Raw genomic sequence first — 19,422 nt, 5'->3', positions numbered from 1 at the left:
AGTGCTGGGAACTGTATCTCTTTGAGGGATTAACTATGCTTTCCCAGGATTCCTTGGGGGAAGCCATGTGCTTTAACTGTATGGTACCATAGGAGCCAACTCCTAGGGCCCGATAAAATATTGGAGGGGCCAGGGCCTCACCAAAGTTAATGGGCATTGCCATTCAAATGGTTTCTGTGCACTGCATCATGTGACTGATTATGCGGGTCAGCGCTTACCCCCCCCCCCAATATTTCATTCAAGTTGGCACCCCTGTACGGTGCGGATGGGACTTGTGCAGGATGAACACTCAGCAAAAAAAAAAGTCATCTGGAAGTAACCTATCAATTGTTGTTTTTCTTGAGAAACTGTTACAAGCTGTCTAGCCATTGTACGGGCCAGCCATTTGCTAACAAGCTGAGCACATCTGCTGTGTTAATATCTCCTGGGGCAGTGCATATGTGGACACTTTTTTAAACACCTACCTCAAAATATGAAAGTTTCCTAAGCCAATAGTAACATGAGGGAGAAGATTTGGTATGCAAAACAAACCAATGCATATACGTCTGTGTGCATGCATGTGACTAAAGTGTTTGAAACACTTGTGGTCAGTGGAGTACTCACAAGGATTCATCTGGAACCCAAATTCTCAACCTGATCAAGGCAAAAACACTGGGCTTTAGGCAGGATTCATCCAAGGGCTTGTGCTTGCAGAATGAGGCCTCCCGCACCCTCTGCACCTGTGAAACTTGCCAGGGAGTAGGTTGGCGGGGGGGGGGGTTGCAAAGTGTGCAGGGGGAAAGAGGAGGGATCATTTTGTCTGTTAGGTTCACTAACAGGAAAACTTAAGAATACACACACACACACCTTGATCCAGCAACAGCACCCACCATCTTTAAGATTTGCCCTCCAGATGAAGCTTCTTTGTGAGAAAGAAAGAAAGAAAGAAAGAAAGAAAGAAAGAAAGAAAGAAAGAAAGAAAGAAAGAAAGAAAGAAGACAAGCAGGTGCAATCTTGCACATCTGGGATCCCACATGCAACACCACCTGATGGACCAAAGTTTCAGAAGCTATGCATACATTTGCCATGTGCATCTTTTGCAGCTCATGGTGCAATGATGACATTGCTGTTGCAAGTCACAAGAAAAGAGGTACAAACAAAACGGTTTCACAAATGATGAGACCCTTTTGACCACAGGGCAATACGAAAGAACAGCTTTCCCAACATCTTAGTACGGGGGGGGGGGGGGAGGAAGAGCCTTATTGGTTCAGCATGTAAGATATAAAATAGATATGGTAAAGGTTGTCCTAGGAAGCAATCCAAGCACATTATATACATCAAGCACACTTATTCTATCCAATAGTTTTGAAACCACAGGTGTGAAAAGCATGCACCAAGAAAGCAAGATCTGATTGACAGGAGAAAACAAACAATGAATGTATGGCAGGGGCATATTGGATTTACGTTGTTTGAGGCAATTTGCTTCTGAATACAAGTTACTGGGGAAAAAGCAATTGCTGTTGCCCCCAGGCCCTGCTTGCAGGCTTCCATAGGCATCTGTAGGTACACTGTGAGAACAGGATGCTGGGACAGATAGGCCACAGGGACAATCCAACAGGCCTATTCTTATGTTCTTAGTAAACCATATTTATTATGATGAAAGTATTGCCCCAGCATATTCTCCTCATTTTTCCTTGGAAATTCTATCTGAAGTTGCATATTCATTCTATTGAGAGCACAGTGGTATGCAAAGATCTTGCAAAACAACTGATACTTTTCAAAAGAAGGAAAATGCAACCAGCATGCTCCAGAAATACAGATCAGATGAGTCTTTTTTACAGTTGTAAGGCAGTCTGGAAACATGAATTCTGCCTCATCTCCTTCCCAACCATCCCAGCACCTCTCTCCATCCCACATGCCTTTGCTTATCAGCCACCCATGAATAGTCCACACCAACATGGCATCTCCATCCAGCATACTAGCAGTGGTGTTGCAACGGGGGGCGGTGTTAGTTTCTGTTTGCCACTGAGCAGCTGCTTAGAGTCACAGGACTCTGTTTGCATTCCAGAGACCTTCCAGACTGCTGGAAGTCTCATGGGAGAAGGGAGACGGATGTGACGTACTGGTTTCTCTGTTTCCTTTGTTCCTTTGTTTCAGTTGGTCTCTGCTTTCATAGAGAGAGGATGTATATTTCTTTGCTGTCTGCGTAGTAAGAAATAAAGCATAGCGATGTAGCCATAAATCTCATCACTTCCGCGTGCTGCTTTGATTCTCTGCGGAATCGGAACGTGCCTGGAAGCCTCATCAAAGGCTCAGGTCATTAATTATTCATCGGAGGTGATTTCGAAGGCTCGGCCGGAAGATGAGCTTTATCAGCTTGGCCGAGTCGAGATTCTGACAGGCGGCTCGCCCTGGGTTCCACATCCAGGAGGGTGACAAGAAGGCCCCCTACAGGGTGCTTGCCCTGCCACCCCAGCCTGGGCAGGGTGGTGCAAGCAGCCATCGCACCACCTCAGCCGCATGTGTACGGGCCAGCTGCAAACTGCTATGTACAAGGCATGTGCGGTGTCACTACGTACAGCACATGCATCATATGTAGTGACACCGCACATGCGCCCAATGTAGCGACACCCCGCCCTGGGTGTCACAACGCCTCCGTTCGCCCCTGCATACTAGCAGCTCTCTAGTCAATTTCCCTCTAGGTTTGTGTTTGTTTTAGATTATACCTCTTGACAGGGCTCTTCTTCTCAAAACCCTCTCCAGTTTTGAACAGTACAAATGGTATGTCCAGAGCCTGTAAATGTTGAGGTGTGTGCATATGAGCCCATGGGCAGAAGTGGAAATTAGTACAGTACATGGTAGCTGGAAGTGGGGCCTGTGGGTATGATCTCAATAGTTCCTCCATGCCTCCTTTTTTGATCCCATTTCAACATCTACACACAGCTACTTCATTTGTGGCATTGAAAATAAACACTTCTCAAGGAACCAAGTACCATGTATCCAGCTCACTTTTTAAAGTGGAACAGTTGTGTGTGTTTTTTAATTTAAAAAAGTTCCAAAAAAACACACCAAAAAGCAGAGTTGTTGATTGGCATGAAGAATGGGGCTCTATTTACTTCTGAAGCAGTGAAATTATATCATTCATCTCTGGAAACCAAAGCAATGGATTGTTATAAAGTGAACTAAGCATGTTATTGTATTTTAGCTCATTTTTATTCAATTTCTTTCTGTGTTTAATATTTTATCTTTGCTATGTCTTATGGTCTAGAAAATAAACTACCAAGCTGGTTACCAAATGTCTCTTGCATAATCCTCGGTTGCGCACTGAAAGGAAAGTGTGAAAGTTGGTACAGGACACCACAGTCCTTTGTAATAATACATTTCCAAATGTAAAAAATTCTTGAAACTGGGAGATTTCATCATCAAGGCCACTGAGACTTCTTTATATGCACGGGAGAGAGGTTAGATCTGACATGAGAAGCCTCTGCTGCTTGGAAGAGAACCAAGAGGTCAACAGATCCAAACCCAGCAGCACAACCATGAAGCCAGGCAGCTTTTTCCTCCTCACTCTGATGGTCTTCTTTTTGTACTCAGGTGAGTCATATTTCATATTGTAAAGGTTCCCCTTCTAGAGAGATTTGCATTTTGAGACTCCCATTATATGTTCCATCTCAGAAAGGAACATAATGATGCATGGTTGTTTTCGAGGTTGCTTCCACATGCTGCTGCTGCTGCTGCTGCTGCTACTACTACTACTACTACTACTACTACTGCTAATACTAATAATTTATTGATACCCTGCCCATCTTGCTGGGCTTCCCCAGCCACTCTGGGCGGCTTCCAACAAAATATTAAAATACACTAATGCATCAAACATTAAAAGCTTCCCTAAACAGGGCTGCCTTCAGATGTCTTCTAAAAGTCTGGTAGTTGTTGTTCTCTTTGTCATCTGGTGGGAGGGTGTTCCACAGGGCAGGTGCCACTACCGAGAAGGCCTTCTGCCTGGTTCCCTGTTACTTGGCTTCTCGCAGGGAGGGAACCGCCAGAAGGCCCTCGGCGCTGGACCTCAGTTTCCGGGTAGAACGATGGGGGTGGAGCCGCTCCTTCAGATATACTGGACCAAGGCCGTTTAAGGCTTTAAAGGTCAGCACCAACACTTTGAATTGTGCTCAGAAACGTACTGGGAGCCAATGTAGGTCTTTCAAGACTGGTGTTATATGGTCTCGGCGGCCGCTCCCAGTCACCAGTCTAGCTGCCGTGTTCTGGATTAGTTGTAGTTTCCGGGTCACCTTCAAAGGTAGCCCCACACAGAGCACATTGCAGTAGTCCAAGCGAGAGATAACCAGAGCATGCACCACTTTGGCGAGACAGTCCGCGGGCAGGTAGGGTCTCAACCTGCGTACCAGATGGAGCTGGTAAACCGCTGCCCTGGACACAGAATTGATTTCAGGAAAGGTGCCGGAAATCCCTAAACACAGTATTCTCAGTCATACAAACAAATAATAAATACCGTAAATATGGATTGACTTTATAATGTTCATGTTCTTGGTGTTTTGGTTCTAGGTGCTGCCACTGAAGCAATAAATGAACGAGTGAGTGCTAGTTATCTATTTTTATGCTATTTCTCTTTAGTTATTTAGAGTTAAGCTTTGTGATACTGCAGTCCTCATGGATTTTTATTTTATTTTGATATAGAGTTAAAAAATACAGGTAATGCGCATACAGAACACAAAGCAATCACTAAAAGAATAAAGACACATTGCATTGGTCATAGCTTTTAAAACAGAGGAAGTGTTTAAGCGACTTGTGTTCTACTCTGTTATAATTTTTGCAGGTGGAGCTCAAGGCAGTTAACAAATAATTGAATAATAATTGGAGTTAAAGTCTATTAGCTAAAACAGGCTTCCTCAGCCTCGGCCCTCCAGATGTTTAGAGACTACAACCCATCATCCCTGACCACTGGTCCTGCTAGCTAGGGATCATGTGAGTTGTAGGCCAAAAACATCTGGAGGGCCAAGGTTGAGGAAGTCTGAGCTAAAACATGAAATAAGATGCAAAGAAACTTACAAATGTCACATTGGTCACTATAGAATTCCCCTTGCAGTCTAAATGTCAAGGAGGGAATAATTCAACAGTGTCATTTACCGGTACTTTTTCTGCAGGAATATTGTCGTGGGTATCCCAAAGGAGCATGCACCAAGGAGTTTAATCCCCACTGTGGCTCTGATGGCATCACCTATGACAACAAGTGTCTTTTCTGCAATGCATATATGTGAGTATACATTTCACTTATAAAGTACAAATTGAAAAGAGTGAGCAGAGCTACTTTGTAGGCAGCTCAAAATTTGTAAAATATTTGAAGGAAATGCTACAATTAATAAATCCCTGGTGTGGCAATAATACAGTTATTGCAAAGGTAATAATGACCTAATACAGGTGTTGCCCTAATTGTGGATTTTGGAAGTGTCAACTCAGTTGGGGGGGGAATGACATAAAATGACATTTTTAAAAGGAGAATATTTCACAAAGTGGTTTTGCAGCAAATATATACAGCAATAATTAACTTGCCTTATTTAGCTATCACGGTGCCAGGTGGGGGTGGTATTTCAGGTTAGTTCACATTTTAATGCAAAATTACCTAATTTACATTTCACAAACCAATACGCAAACGGAAACAAAGCTATCCTTTAAAATTCACGTCTGTAAATTTTGTGATGCAGGTTTCCAGCTTAAGAAAACTGCAAAAATGTGTAAATTGGGAAAACAATACAAAGTTTTGAGGGGGCAGGAGTTTGCACAAAAATGCTCTCAATTTTTATGAATGTCACAGATTGATTCAGTAACATGAGGCACTAGATTTAAGACTTCAGAAATAAGAAAATGAGAGAAACCCAAACTGACATATTGGTCCATCTCTACTCATCATTGTATTATTTCTGTTTACGGAGTAATGATGAAGCATGCATCTTTTGGATTATCTCACTGAGTTCCTGGTTTTGTCTTTCCTTCATCAGCGCAAATGGAAGAGTACTGAGACTGAGGCACCTTGGAAAATGCTAAAGACTAAGGAACATCTATGGAGGGAGATGTCCCTTTCTCTTCATGCCGCACTCATACCATCACCACAAAGAAATATATTCTTCCTTCTTCTTATACTTTGCATTGCCAGCTAGTGAATATCTTGCAAGATCTTAATTTGATTAATCAGTAAATAAGCTAAGCAGCATTATAAGTCTTGTATTGTTCCCTTGGAACAAACATCTCTCAGTATATTTATTTATGTTCTGTTTGTTTAGCCTATTATCTAATTTTTTTAAAAAAAATTAGCCCCCCACTTTTCAGCACCATGCAGAAAGGTAATATATTTATGGAATTTCGGGGACAATATAATATTTGGAAGTTTGTTAATAATTACACACACAAAGAGTAAAGCTAAATGCTCAGCTGAATTTACTCAACATGAACTATAACACTTCAGAGTGTTAGATTGCCTGTTGATATGATTTATGCTCATGCAAGCATGCATGCATGCACATGCGTGCGTGCGTGCGTGTGTGTGCGCGCACGCACACACACACACACACACACACACAAACACTACCTCCCTGCTGGTAGAAAGCCAGCTCATTAGGGAGACATCTAGGGTAGACCCCTTCTCCCTAGTATTCATTGACCACCAATTCATTAGGGCGAATGGTGCCAACTTTAGCCTCCTTTCCCCTGTCTGGCTTCTTATTTACAACCATCCAGCAGATGGTTCCACTTGTGATTGGCTCCAGATCCATCAATTGTTGGTTTCCCTGTTTTCTGCCCCATCAGTTCCAGTGGGAACCAGTTCCCACTGCTGGCATGCTGCTACACACCTATGAGCAAGAAGCATTCTTCATGGGAAGACACTGATGCTGATAGGCTTCCCCCTTTGAATGGGGGTTGGACTCAATCACATATAAAGTTGGGACAGTAGTGTGTGCTCTTCTACCCTGTTCTGATTGGTGGATAACCCTCCAGGGGAACCTCACCCTGAGTCAACTTGGAACTGGGAGGGGTGAGAGTAAATGTGTCCCCCTGAGCTACTTGCAGGAACAACATTTTTAGAACAGTCTTTCCATGTGCACCAGGGGGACTATCCATCTTTTATTGCTAATATTACTGCCTATCATTGTGTAGCCAAAATGGCAGCACACATATTCAACCAGCAGATTTGGGGGCATCCTGAGTTTTTCGGACGTACAGAACATCTGAGGTGAAGGGGAACCCCCTAAGGTGAAGACAAATGGCCCAAGCATGCCAGTGAGCAATGGAGGCTGGTCTATTCAGGAAAGCAGGGCACGGCCTCACCAACCTCAGTCTGCACTCACAGCCCCCATCTTCCCACCTTCTTACTTACAGTCAGCCCAGGGTTGTTATTATTATTATTTATTCAACTTATACAGCGCCCTATACCTAGAGGTCTCAGGGTGGTTCACAACAAGACCACAACATATAAAATCAAACTAAAAGCAATAACCCAATTAACACCTCCCCCCCCCAAAAAAAAACAACACACCACAGTCTGAAAGGGTGTTGGATGTCAATAAGCTCAAACAAAGGCCTGGTTAAAAAGGAACATTTTTGCCTGGCGCCTAAAGGTGTCTAAATGAAGGGGCCAGGCAAACTTCCCTGGAGAGAGCATTCCATGGACGGGGAGCCACCGCAGAGAAGACAGCTGCTCACGCCGCCATGAGCCTCCGCGGGGTGACTTCTTGTCACCCCTGCAGGCACGGAACCGGGGTGTACCGCCCTCACCCCCACCCTGTTGCGACGCCACTGGTCAGAAATGCACACACTTCAGCTTAACCACAGGTTACTTTTCAAATCAGGTGGAAGCCTATTTCAAGAGAAAGAGCCTTATGTCTCAAGATATTACAGGATACATATGGATTGGACTAATGTCATGCATACTCAGCTTCACACACCAGTCATGAAGAATACTAGAGCCATACTAAATAGTAATGTGTACACAGCCTCAATTTCCTGGACAGAGAGAGACTTTCTGAGGTCTCTCTAAGAGCTGTATGGAATTGGGAATATAGAACTTGCGTTGGTCTCAAGTTTTCCAGGCCAAATTGCCCACCGCAGTGCTATCTCTACCTCATGCTAGGCCTCATCCTACTATCTCAAATACATCATTTTCTTGTTTCTCTGAAGAAACAGTCTCCCAAAAAGTATTTGTTCTATGTCTGTTGTCCACATTTGTTGTTCACAGTTGCCTGGCAGTAACTCCTGAATTATTGTTCTCAACATCCATGGCCGTGTGTTATCTCTTTCTCTCCCTCTCTGCTTTCCCCCACTTGCTCAAATCTCCTGACATGTATGCTACTGTGAGTGACACTTTCTCAGAAAGAATAGAATATTACACTGGACAAAAATGCTTTTCTTCCTGAGGTTAAAGCCCTAAACCCTACACAGACCCTCAAATATACATGAGCCGGGTATTGAAAGAGAGAACAACCAAAAAAGCAATACATTCCATGGCGCAAAACGAGACATTATAGGAGAGATCAGAACACTACATCGTTGCAGGTTAGAAATCTTTAATGGCAAATCAGACCTTCTTTTGCAACATTTGCTATTAGAGTATAAGGCAAAGAGGTCTCTTGGAAATCTGTCAAGTTCTCAGCACATTCCAAAATTTTGGAGCAGCAGAGCCCCTTTGCTCTTCCTGGAAAGAAAAGGGTAACATATATTAAAATTATTATTGTGGATAACTAGAATCATAAAACAAAGTTATATAAGGTTTTGGGTTGTTTTTTTAAAGAACAGCTCTTAGTTTGAGAAATGCAATGACTTGCACTCCATCTTATCCCCTAGAACTGCTTCCCACTATGCAAAAAAGGAACATTTTGGTTCCTAATGTAAGCCACATTCACCACAGAAAATCAGTCAGAATTCTGACTAGTAAAATCATCCCATCTAAATAAACACAACAGACATTGCAACTGGAACTGTCAATATGAGCAGCGTTGTTTCGGAATACCTTACTTCAGCAACATCTGCACTATGCAGAAGTGTACTTTGTTAAAGGTCCTGAGAAAACCCCTATTCCCTTCAGAGAGCTACAATTCCCAGTGAATTCCTTATTCCATGGAACTCTGGGAATTGTATTTCTGTAAGGGGAATAGAGTTTCCTAACAACTCTCAGCTGCAAACAGCAGACTACACTTCCCAGGATTCCTTAGGAGAAACCATAGTTTAAAGTGGTATGGGTGATGTCATAGTTGCTTGACAGGAAAAAACTTCAAAGTATAGTCTGGATGGAAGCATGATTATGAGACCATATTTGTAACCCTTTCAACTGACAAAAGTGAATCAAGGAATCTGGATATGTGACTATATCCCAGCTCTGGAGAATTCTTGGCATTGTTGTTACCGTTGTTGTTACCTTGCACATCCGAGTTGGTTACCCCAGCCCCTCTGGGAAGCTTCCAACAAAATGCAAAAACACAGTAAGGATATATGTAGGATGGCTTACTTCTCATCCTACCAAAACTTTCCCAGTGTCATCATAAGTAGATACGGAACAGCTTAGAGGTTTTGAATACAGTCATACCTTGGGTTACAGCCACTTCAGGTTGCCTTTTTTGGGGTTACAGACCGCTGAAACTCAGAAGTACCAGAACGGGTTACTTCCGGGTTACGGCGGTCGCGCATACACAGAAGCTCCAAATCACAACTCACGCGTGCGCAGACGCGGGTTGCGAATGCTGCGGGCTGCGAACGTGCATCCCACATGGATCACATTCACAACCTGTATATCTTTCTCTTCTATCATGTTATCATCACTTTAGTTATTTTTCTATCAAAAAATAATTATTATTTCTATACGTACAGGGCATGAATGCAGAAATCACACTGGTTGCTATAGTTCTTTCCATCGGAACCGCAGTGAGCCATATAATTCAATGGGCACATGAGATCATTTGGGCTAAAGTTCTTACAATAGTCCTGCAAAAAGAAAGGGATTCTTAATCTGTCACCTGTTAAATAAAACTAAGTTCCACTTTACAAAAGAAATAGTGATGTACCCACCAAACTTTTACATTTGCTCACCAGTTCAACATAACTTCTTTTTTAAAGTGCAATTTGTATTCAATTTTGTAAAGTCATACATATTTGCAACAAAGAAACAAAAACCAAAAAAATGAAGAAATAGGAAACACAACAGTCATAATTTTATATGCATTATATTAACTCAAATAAATATTTTGGTTCAAATGAAGCATGCTCTTTGTTATTTCAGTATTCAATAAACTTTGCCCAATTCTGTCTAAACATACTAAGTTTATGCCTTCTTTCACTCTTGATACCTTATAAAAAATTCCACAACTTCAAAAATGAAGGGTTTTTTTGCTTCCAGTTCTGTTAAGAGAGGGATTGATACCTGCCACTCCCGATATCTAGAATAACACAGTCATGCTGCTTACCTGAATCTGAATACATTGACCTCCATACTTCACAGCCACATTCTTGTTGGATTCCCTGCGTAAGAAAGAGAGAAAAGTTGACAAATTCTTTCTTGTAGTTCACATTATTAAAACAAACTATGTTTAGCTCTTCAGAACTGCTACAGACAAAGCTTGACTGAGCTGGCTCTACAATTTGTATCCTTGAGCTCCTTCATCTGTTGCAGATCCTTTGTCCTCCTGCTACACAAAGTTATTGGGACTCCTGCTAAGGAGCCAGTTTCACTTTATCCACAGCATGTAGGCCTGGTTTCATATCCCTAATTAGCGTTGGTGGTTATTGGATTGCATTGCGCCAATCATCATTTATCATTCTCTAGATAACCAATCATTGGACAGTGAGGTTGGTCTCATGTAAGCCCCTATGGAAGCTTGGAAAGAAGGTAGGGTGGCAAAGGACCAAATACAATAAATATAATGAGATATCATTATAAAGAATGATAGTCATTGTCCGTTGCCTGGGGGGAAATGTTCAGTATCCACATTACTTACAGGTTTTGACGACAAAGATCACATTTACTGACATAAGTGTTGTCATCTGTTCCGCAGACTGGTTTAGCCATTTTGTGGCAGGCCATGACTCCTTTCGCTTGCATGAATTCACTGCAATCCATCTATAAAATAAACATGTAGCATTTTTTTGTACCCAGCAATCTTCCATATAATTACCTCTGACATTCATTTTTCCAGTTTTGTTTTGTTTTTTTAAATTCTAAACATGGAAAAAGAAGCTATTTAGCTGTATTTTCTTCTCTGTATAAAGGCGGCTTGTGGTTGTCCCTAGAATCATAGGGGCAGGGGGTTTTGGGGGCAGGGGAAATCCAGGGCTAGAGCATCCTCAACCTGTCTGGCTTCTTCTTGAAGGCCTCCAGCCTTCCAGCCTTCTCAGTAATTCATTCATTGTTGCGCTGCCATTACCATCAAGTAGTTTCTTCCAATTTCCCACTAAAACCTATCTTCCTGTAACTTGAGCACATTCAGTCTAGTGCTGCCTAGTTCTCTGGGGCAGCAAATTGTAAATGAGGCTTGATCCCATTATTCCCAGAAGCTAATAACCATTTATTCTCAGGCCCATTTCAAGGTGCTGGTTTTAACCTATGAAGACTTATATAGCTCAGGGCCCTAATATGGTACACGTTATGGAACACCTTTCCCCATATTAGCCTGCCCATGCCCTGAGGTCAGCATCAAGACTCTTCTCTATGTGCCCCTCTGGCAGTTATCAGGAAGAGGGTGGCAACAGGGGTAAAACTAGGCTTCTCCCAGGTCAAAGACCCAGTTTGGCAAAAAACAACAACCCAACCCCCCCCCCCCAAAAAAAACCCCATGCACATTTTGCACACCCACAGGCTGGGAGCCTCAGTGCTGCTCCTCTGGGGGCTTCACCCAGGGCAAAAAAAAAATGGCTCCACACACAAACACCGTAGCTATGGCTCTGGGTGGCAACAAAGGAGGCTCATGTTGCACAAGTACACAAGCGTGTTTGGAGTGTTGTTTTTCTTTGCAGACGGGTGTGTGTGTGTGTGTGTGTGTGTGTGTGTCTGTTTCTGTCTTTGGTGGTTAAGGACTGCAGGGGTTGTCTTTATAGTCTGATTACCTTGTACAGTGGCACCTCAGTTTTTGAATGTCTCCAGTGACAAACGTTTTGGTTTTCGAATGCTGAAAACCTGGAAGTAAATGCATCCGTTTCTGAACATGCCTCAGAATTCGAACAGCTTCCACTGAGGTACCGCTGTATTTTTCTCAATTTTCTCTATTAAATTTGGAGACCGCCCTCAGTTTTTGAACATTTCAAAACTCGAACTGTCTTCAGGAATGGATAACATTCGAAAAAGAGGTACCACTGTACCAGGAGTTACTTTTAATTATTTCGTTTTGATATGTATTATATTTTACAGTTATCTATAGATTATTTTGAGATGAAAAGTGATTCATAAGCTTAAGACATTTCAATTCCCTCCAAATCACACGACAATTTTGCCTGTTTGGTTCTGCAGGTTCAATTTCTCACCACAAAACTCTTTATACCTACCTTTGGACATTCTCCAACATGCTTCTTACCAACAAGTTTGGTTTTTTCCCTAAATAAGAGAAGAATTTAGGGAACGTTAGCAATCAATTTCCTGTATTCTGGGCTAATAATACAAATAATAAACATTCGTTGGCACTAATAGACCTTGCAAGTCACAGGCAAATGCCCCATTGAGCTAGTTCTGCTATGTACCCTGCTGACAGTCAAAGTGATGAAGTAAAATATATGTGGCATATGGATGGATAAATCCAGTGCTTTCTTCTTCAGTTCCTCATCTTTCCAGTCTTATGCTTAATTCACCCCATTTCCACATCTGTTTGAGTTTTTAAAAAACTAAGTAAATAAAAAATCTTATGGAATTCCTTTTTGCATGCATTTTATCCTAATACATTTTTGTATGCCATGTTGCCCAATGCGCATTTGTATATGTTATTTTTAGCAATATTCATATTTTATGTACATTATTTTTAATATACAGATGTTTGTACATATGTTTTGAACAATATCTGTGTTTTGGATCACATATTTTTTTGGGGTGTACAAATTAGCTGGAAGTACATTAAAATATGAACTGAATGGCAGAGAGTAGAGAGTAAGTTTAATGTCATGTTGTAAGCACACTGGATTTACACAGAGATCACTGAGGACTGAAGCCTAGCTGGTTACCTTGGCCCAGAAATAATCTCTCAGTCTCTGGCTAACCACAGGGGAATAGTGGTAAAATGGGAATGGTCCCATGTAAGACATGTCCCCATCTTGGAAGTGGGGTGGGATGGGAAAGGGACAGATAAAACAAATTGGGTGAGACATCATTATAACTAATGGTAGCCACGGTCTGTTGCCCAGCAAAGAATCTTCTGCATCTGCGCTACTTACTGGTTATGGCGACACAGTTCACATTCATTGGCATAAGTGTTGCCATCTGTACCACAGACTGGAAAATAAATCCTTGTGCAGCTTATTAGTCCGTTACCAGTTGCCTGGAGGTGTTGGCTGCAATCCAACTATAAAAAGAAAACAACAACAAACATTATATGTCTACACAACGGTTTTCCTTTATATAACTTTTCAATGCTTTCATCCTTTAAAGTTTATAACCAATACACAGGAGAAAAGAGGGTACCTTATGAATCTACCTTTCCTTTTTACATTCCCCGTTATTCACAAGGAGGAAGCATGCAGAAGACTGAACCAAGGAAAAATTGTTGAATAAATTTCTCAAGTGTGGACTTGCCTAGGGCATCATTGTACAAAAGGCACCATATAAAAACTGAAACTTGGAATATATAGAATAGCCAGACAATTCTGTGGTGGAATCTAGACACATGTTTAAAAAAACGCAGTGAAAATGCTTTTTTAAAAAATGTTTTGAAAAATATATTGAATTTGCCATAACTCACCATCACCATCTAGTATCACATTTGCATAATGCGCTTTACAACACACTTAAAACGTTTTGTTGGCAGCCGTATAGCCGAGTCCTGTGTGTAAATAAAATGTCTTCCCTGTTCCCAAAGCATTTTGAATGGGGGAGAGCAATGGATTGGTCTTGCTAGTGCAGAAGAAGAAGAAGAAGAAGAAGAAGAAGAAGAAGAAGAAGAAGAAGAAGAGGAGGAGGAGTTTGGATTTGATATCCCGCCTTTCACTCCCCTTCAGGAGTCTCAAAGCGGCTAACATTCTCCTTTCCCTTCCTCCCGCACAACAAACACTCTGTGAGGTGAGTGGGGCTGAGAGACTTCAAAGAAGTGTGACTGGCCCAAGGTCACCCAGCAGCTGCGTGTGGAGGAGCGGAGACGCGAACCCGGTTTCCCAGATTACGAGACAACCGCTCTTAACCACTACACCACACTGGCTTCCTCCTGCCCTTCCCCAACCCCAGCAATCACAAAAATGAAGCATTACTCAGAGAGAAGGTCTCACATCCCACTGAAATGAGTGGTCATATCGCTGCTAATAACTGTGCTCTTCCACAGCTCTCCTTCACTATAATTGCACTGGAGAACTGCTGTATGTGTGTTTATGTGTCTGCTTTGTTGTTGACAAGGAGCAGTGAGAACACCAGCATTTCCCACTTACACTTGAGGAACACAGTTCAAATTCTTCTCCATCTGCCAACTTGCAATTACAGTTTTATCTGTATTACACAACCAACTGCAGAAGCTGTAAGGATAATACGGCATTACTCACCGTGTTTGCCTGAATGTCTTCGTCCCCGAAGACTCCTGAAAGGAGACCAAAAACACATGGATGCCATATCTGAGCTCTCAAAAATTCAGAAGGAAATCTCTAAAGAGTACTTTTTATGGATTTGTAAGTAAGGGAATTTCAGTGGGACACCTTAGCTTTCTTCTACCCTTTCATGGCAGGCTGCACCTGCCAAAATTCCCTCTTAAACTAAATATTTTCTTCCATATCAGGCCAGTCATCTGAGCAATATAGAAGACTTTTTCAGAATGTCAGCAGTAATACTCTCTCTCTGTGTCTCTCTCACTCTTTCTGCATAACTCACCTGTGAGGCACCAAAGTGCCAGAGCAACAACCACAAATGCACCCATTCTTCACTGAGCACTGAATGCACCAATGTTCAGATGAGATGATTGTCTTGTAGAACAACTTTACCAGTAGGATATCAGATGGACACGTGCAAGCACCTCTATATATATGCACAGGAGTTTACTTTAGATTTCTTCATTGTGAAAGACTTGGCACTCTAAGGACAGTTTCATAACATAAGGAGTTGGCAGTCTGGGGGGATTCTTTCCACACCCAAAGAATCAGGACAAGATGAAGGCAGAAGGTAGAATGGTCTTCTCACCTAATTTACTGTTCATATTTGCTTTTCCTGCCACCAAGATAAGATGTACAGTTCCTTTATTTACTTTATCTTTTAAGAGAAAAGCAACTGGAGTGGGGCATTTGTTCTGAAGCCATTCATAAGTCTTTTCCCAATGAAATGAAATCTTCTGGGAGCAGGGAGAATTCACTGTTAGAAAAATGGTTTCTGAGGTAAACTTTTCTCTTTATCAGTGCAATGAGCACAACAGTGATAAGAACATATTGTCTAATCCAGTGTTTCCCAACCACTGTTCCGCGGCACACTAGTGTGCCGCGAGATGTTGCCTGGTGTGCCGCGGGAAAAATAAAAAAATCCGAAAGATTTTTTTTTTTTAAAGTCAAATTTTCGATTGGGGCGCCGTCACTAGATGACCCCTGGGGTTCCCTCCCTCCCTCCCTCCCGCTCTGCGCCTCCCTCCTCCTCCTCCTCCTCCGGGGAGGCCCTTCCTGGCTCTCGGCCAAGGCTTGGCGGCTGCCACTCACTCACTCGCTCGCCCACCCGTCCCTCCATCCCTGCACCCGGCCTCTCCCCCTCCATCCCCGGCGCGGGGGCTGCCGGGATCCGTAGTCCCCTCGCCCTTGGGCTCCGCGCCTGCGCGGGGTGCACAAACTACGTTTCCCCGCGTGACCTGGCGGGCCGGGCGTTTTGTTTGAAGCACTCTTCTCCCGGCCATGGAATGAGCGCAGCGGCGGCGGCCGGGCAGGCAGGGGCTCTTCCGCGCAGACCCCGCGCAGCCTGCCTGCGCCCCCGCGGAGATCGGGCAGCAGGATGGAGCCCGGGGATCCCCACGGAGGCGGAGCGGCGGAGGCTGCCCCCCAGGTAGGGCTGCGTCGGGGGGGGGTTATTTTTGCAATGCTGCATCCGCGCCGGAGGGGACGCATCGGACCGCGGGGAGACCCCTTGGCAGGCGTGCAAGGCAATGCATGCGTGTAGGCGTTGCATGGAGTGCAGTGCAATGCAATGGCAACGAGGCGCCCTGCATGCATGCATGCAACTTCCACCGGCGCTCCGGACTTGGCAGGTGAGGGGGGTCCCCAGTGGGCGGCAGAGAGAGCCGGGAGGGCGAAGGGGAGCCGGGGGGAGCAGCGCTGCTCCCCGAGCCGAGCCCGGGGGGAAACTTCGTCGTCGTTGCGCCGGGTGTTGGAAGCGGAGGCTGGCAGGGGCCCCTCACCTGCAAAACCTGGTCGCCTCTCATAAATTTCGTGCATTGCATTCATCGCGCGCTTTCTCCTCCAAGGAGCTCCCGGGGGCGCGCGTGGTTCTCCCCGTGTTATCCTCGCAACAACAGCCCTGCGAGGTGGGTCAGGCGAGTGGCCCAAGGGAGCACCCAGGGATTGTCCTGGCCAGGTGGGGTGATTTGAACCCTGCTCTCTGCCCGGTCTTCGTCCTCATTTAGCCCCCACATGTGCATGACTGAGGTTTTCCCCCCTCGTCTTGGCTATGGTGTGAGTCTGTGCTGTTAATTAATGGGGTTCTGCCTTCGGAGAAGATGAGCCAGCCCTCAAGGAGGTGATTATGTAATTTGCTAGCAATTCATGTCCCTCCCGGCGTGACGCTGCGCGCTGACGTCACGGGGCTGTAATGGTGGTGTGCCTCGAGATTTTTTTCATGAAACAAGTGTGCCTTTGCCCAAAAAAGGTTGGGAAACACTGGTCTAATCCTATTACAATCTTGGTTGCCAGGGCTGCTGATGTCTCCTCTCCTGCCCAAAGTTCAGCAAAGTATTACAGCTGACTAGAGGCTTTTATATGGAGAAAGAAGAAAATTGTAATCGATGGTTAAAAGAACCAGGCTTTTGGTAAGAATTCATTGCTCAGTTGTTGAAGGAATCCAGAGATGAATGTGTATTCAAGGGTTGTATTCGCACAAGGATTTCCATGTGATCTATGGAACTTTCTCTCACCTTCCTCTTCCTCTGTGCCCCTCCAAAATCATCACTGGAAGGTGGGTTGAAACACAGAAAAAAGATTTTTGGATTTGGAGGGAATGGGAAAGGAGAGGAAATCCCGCAAACAGAAGTACTTGAGCTAATGGGACCACTTTGTTGGATACAACTCAGTCTCAATGATGGGCCATAGCTCCCTCATAGCAGAGGACTTGTTTTGAATGCCAGAGGTCCCCATTTCAATTCATGACATCTCCAGGTAGGAAAAGACTCTAGATTTAAACACACAAGAGGCATTGCCACACAAAGAGCACAGTACTGAGCTAGATGGACCAGCAGTCTGACTGGATAAGGGAGCTTCCTAGCAAACGCAAGTAAGTGCTGCTTTTGTGAGGGAAAGACATTTTTCAAGCACTCAAAATGCATAGTAACACAGGAAGCTGCCTTACGCTCAGGGCCGGCCCACCGATGAGGCGAGCTGAGGTAGCTGCCTTGGGTGCAGGAAGCCTAAGCAGTGGTGCTGCTAGTGGTGAAATGGCGGCAATATGTCACAGATATCTCATGAGATCTCATGGAGCGCATTGTGAGATGGCCACAGCAGTTTTGGGACCATAGTATGGGAGGCTTTGGTGAGGATGGCACTGCGGCACCTTCCCACTTTGCCTCAGGTAGCAAAACCAGTCCACAGAGGGTCCATAGCCTGTCAACTTTCTCCTCCTTAGGCTCATTGTTGCCCTTTTAGAACTCAGCAGGAAGGATCAGTGGACCAGACTTAGTTGGCTTTGGCTGTCATTGGCTCTTCCTCTGCCTACTGCTGGTCTTCCTGTCTTCCGCCAAACACATTTGCCCCTTCTCCTCTGCAAAGCTACACCACTGCAGCAAAACTAACCCTTGCTCTTTCACATGTGGCTATCCTGAAAAGGCAAAGAGGCATGTGGTTTCACTCATTGTTCTCTGGGTCTACCTACCATTTCATCAATAGGACTTCAGTGAGTAGAAGCACCTGCAAGAGGCCTGATATGAAAAATACACTGAACCCACCATAGTGACCAAAGCTAGTTTTCTCATGTGAAGGAGCAGGAGAAAGGATAAGGAAATGTTGGAACTACGGAAGTGAGTGGCAGCTGGAAAGAAGGTGTCTGACAATAGTGGTTTGTTTGAGAATGTGTGAGAGAAAGGATTTGATATTTATGCTGATTGCTTCAGGAAACTGTTATGTTTTCTTTCAACAAAAAAAGTACAGTTGCTCTAAGGATGCAGAAGCAGCCCAACCTGAAATACAAGGGAATTACACAGCATATACAATGATGGAAAAATGGAGAGGAAACATATCTGAACTAACGGGTCAGAGTGCCAATTCTCCAGTGCCAAACAAAATAATACGATGCAAAGAAGCTTACAAATGTCACATTGGTCACTATGGAATTCCCGTTGCAGTCTAAATGTCAAGGAGCGAATAATTCAACAGTGTCATTTACTTTTTCTGCAGGAATATTGTCATGGGTATCCCAAAGGAGCATGCACTAAGGAGCTTAATCCCCATTGTGGCTCTGACGGCATCACCTATGACAACAAGTGTATTTTCTGCAATGCATATATGTGAGTATAAAGGTAAAGGTAAAGGGACCCCTGACCATTAGGTCCAGTCGTGACCGACTCTGGGGTTGCGACACTCATCTCGCTTTACTGGCTGAGGGAGCCGGCGTACAGCTTACGGGTCATGGGGCCAACATGACTAAGCCGCTTCTGGCGAACCAGAGTAGCACACGGAAAAGCCATTTACCTTCCCGCCAGAGCAGTACCTATTTATCTACTTGCACTTTGACGTGCTTTCGAACTGCTAGGTTGGCAGGAGCAGGGACCGAGCAACGGGAGCTCACCCCGTCGCAGGGATTCGAATCACCGACCTTCTGATCAGCAAGTCCTAGGCTCTGTGGTTTAACCCTCAGTGCCACCCGCATCCCATATGTGAGTATACATTTCACTTATAAAGTACAAATTTTGCATTAAAATGTGAACTAACCTGAAATCCCACCCGCACCTGGCACCGTGGTAGGTGAATAAGGCAAGTTAATTACTGCTGTATATCTTTGCTGCAGCACCACTTTGTAAAATATTCTCGTTTTAAAAATGTCATTTTATGTTTTTTGTTTTTGTTTAAGTTGAGTTGAGACTTAGCAATTCCAAA

The 19,422-nt window shown here is 44.0% G+C and overlaps 2 protein-coding genes across 3 annotated transcripts; one reads left to right on the top strand and one right to left on the bottom strand.

Annotated features, from left to right (window-relative positions):
• Positions 1-3,328: 3,328 nt before the first annotated feature.
• On the top strand, positions 3,329-18,934 carry LOC310699898 (serine protease inhibitor Kazal-type 6-like). Of its 2 annotated transcripts, XM_083488574.1 has the most exons (4): positions 3,330-3,573; positions 4,543-4,571; positions 5,142-5,251; positions 5,994-6,205. In XM_083488574.1, exons 1-4 carry the CDS (start codon positions 3,426-3,428, stop codon positions 6,037-6,039), a joined length of 333 nt encoding a protein of 110 aa, XP_083344700.1. In that variant the 5' UTR covers positions 3,330-3,425; the 3' UTR covers positions 6,040-6,205. The 2 variants fall into 2 exon arrangements, with proteins under 2 accessions (XP_083344701.1, XP_083344700.1); XM_083488575.1 differs by lacking the exons at positions 5,142-5,251; positions 5,994-6,205 and adding an exon at positions 18,724-18,934 and having other exon boundaries at positions 3,329-3,573.
• On the bottom strand, positions 8,536-15,138 carry LOC310699885 (double-headed protease inhibitor, submandibular gland-like). The gene is made up of 8 exons (XM_083488552.1): positions 15,023-15,138; positions 14,701-14,735; positions 13,390-13,517; positions 12,514-12,562; positions 10,974-11,095; positions 10,443-10,497; positions 9,848-9,963; positions 8,536-8,680 (listed from the first exon to the last, which is right to left on the bottom strand). The coding sequence occupies exons 1-8, from the start codon at positions 15,066-15,068 to the stop codon at positions 8,635-8,637; spliced, it is 597 nt and encodes a 198-aa protein (XP_083344678.1). The 5' UTR covers positions 15,069-15,138; the 3' UTR covers positions 8,536-8,634.
• Positions 18,935-19,422: the final 488 nt, after the last annotated feature.

The sequence above is a fragment of the Podarcis liolepis genome, assembly GCF_965112155.1.
Source record: "Podarcis liolepis genome assembly, chromosome: 2".
Lineage (NCBI taxonomy): Eukaryota > Metazoa > Chordata > Lepidosauria > Squamata > Lacertidae > Podarcis > Podarcis liolepis.
This window is presented reverse-complemented; position numbering and strand designations above follow the sequence as displayed.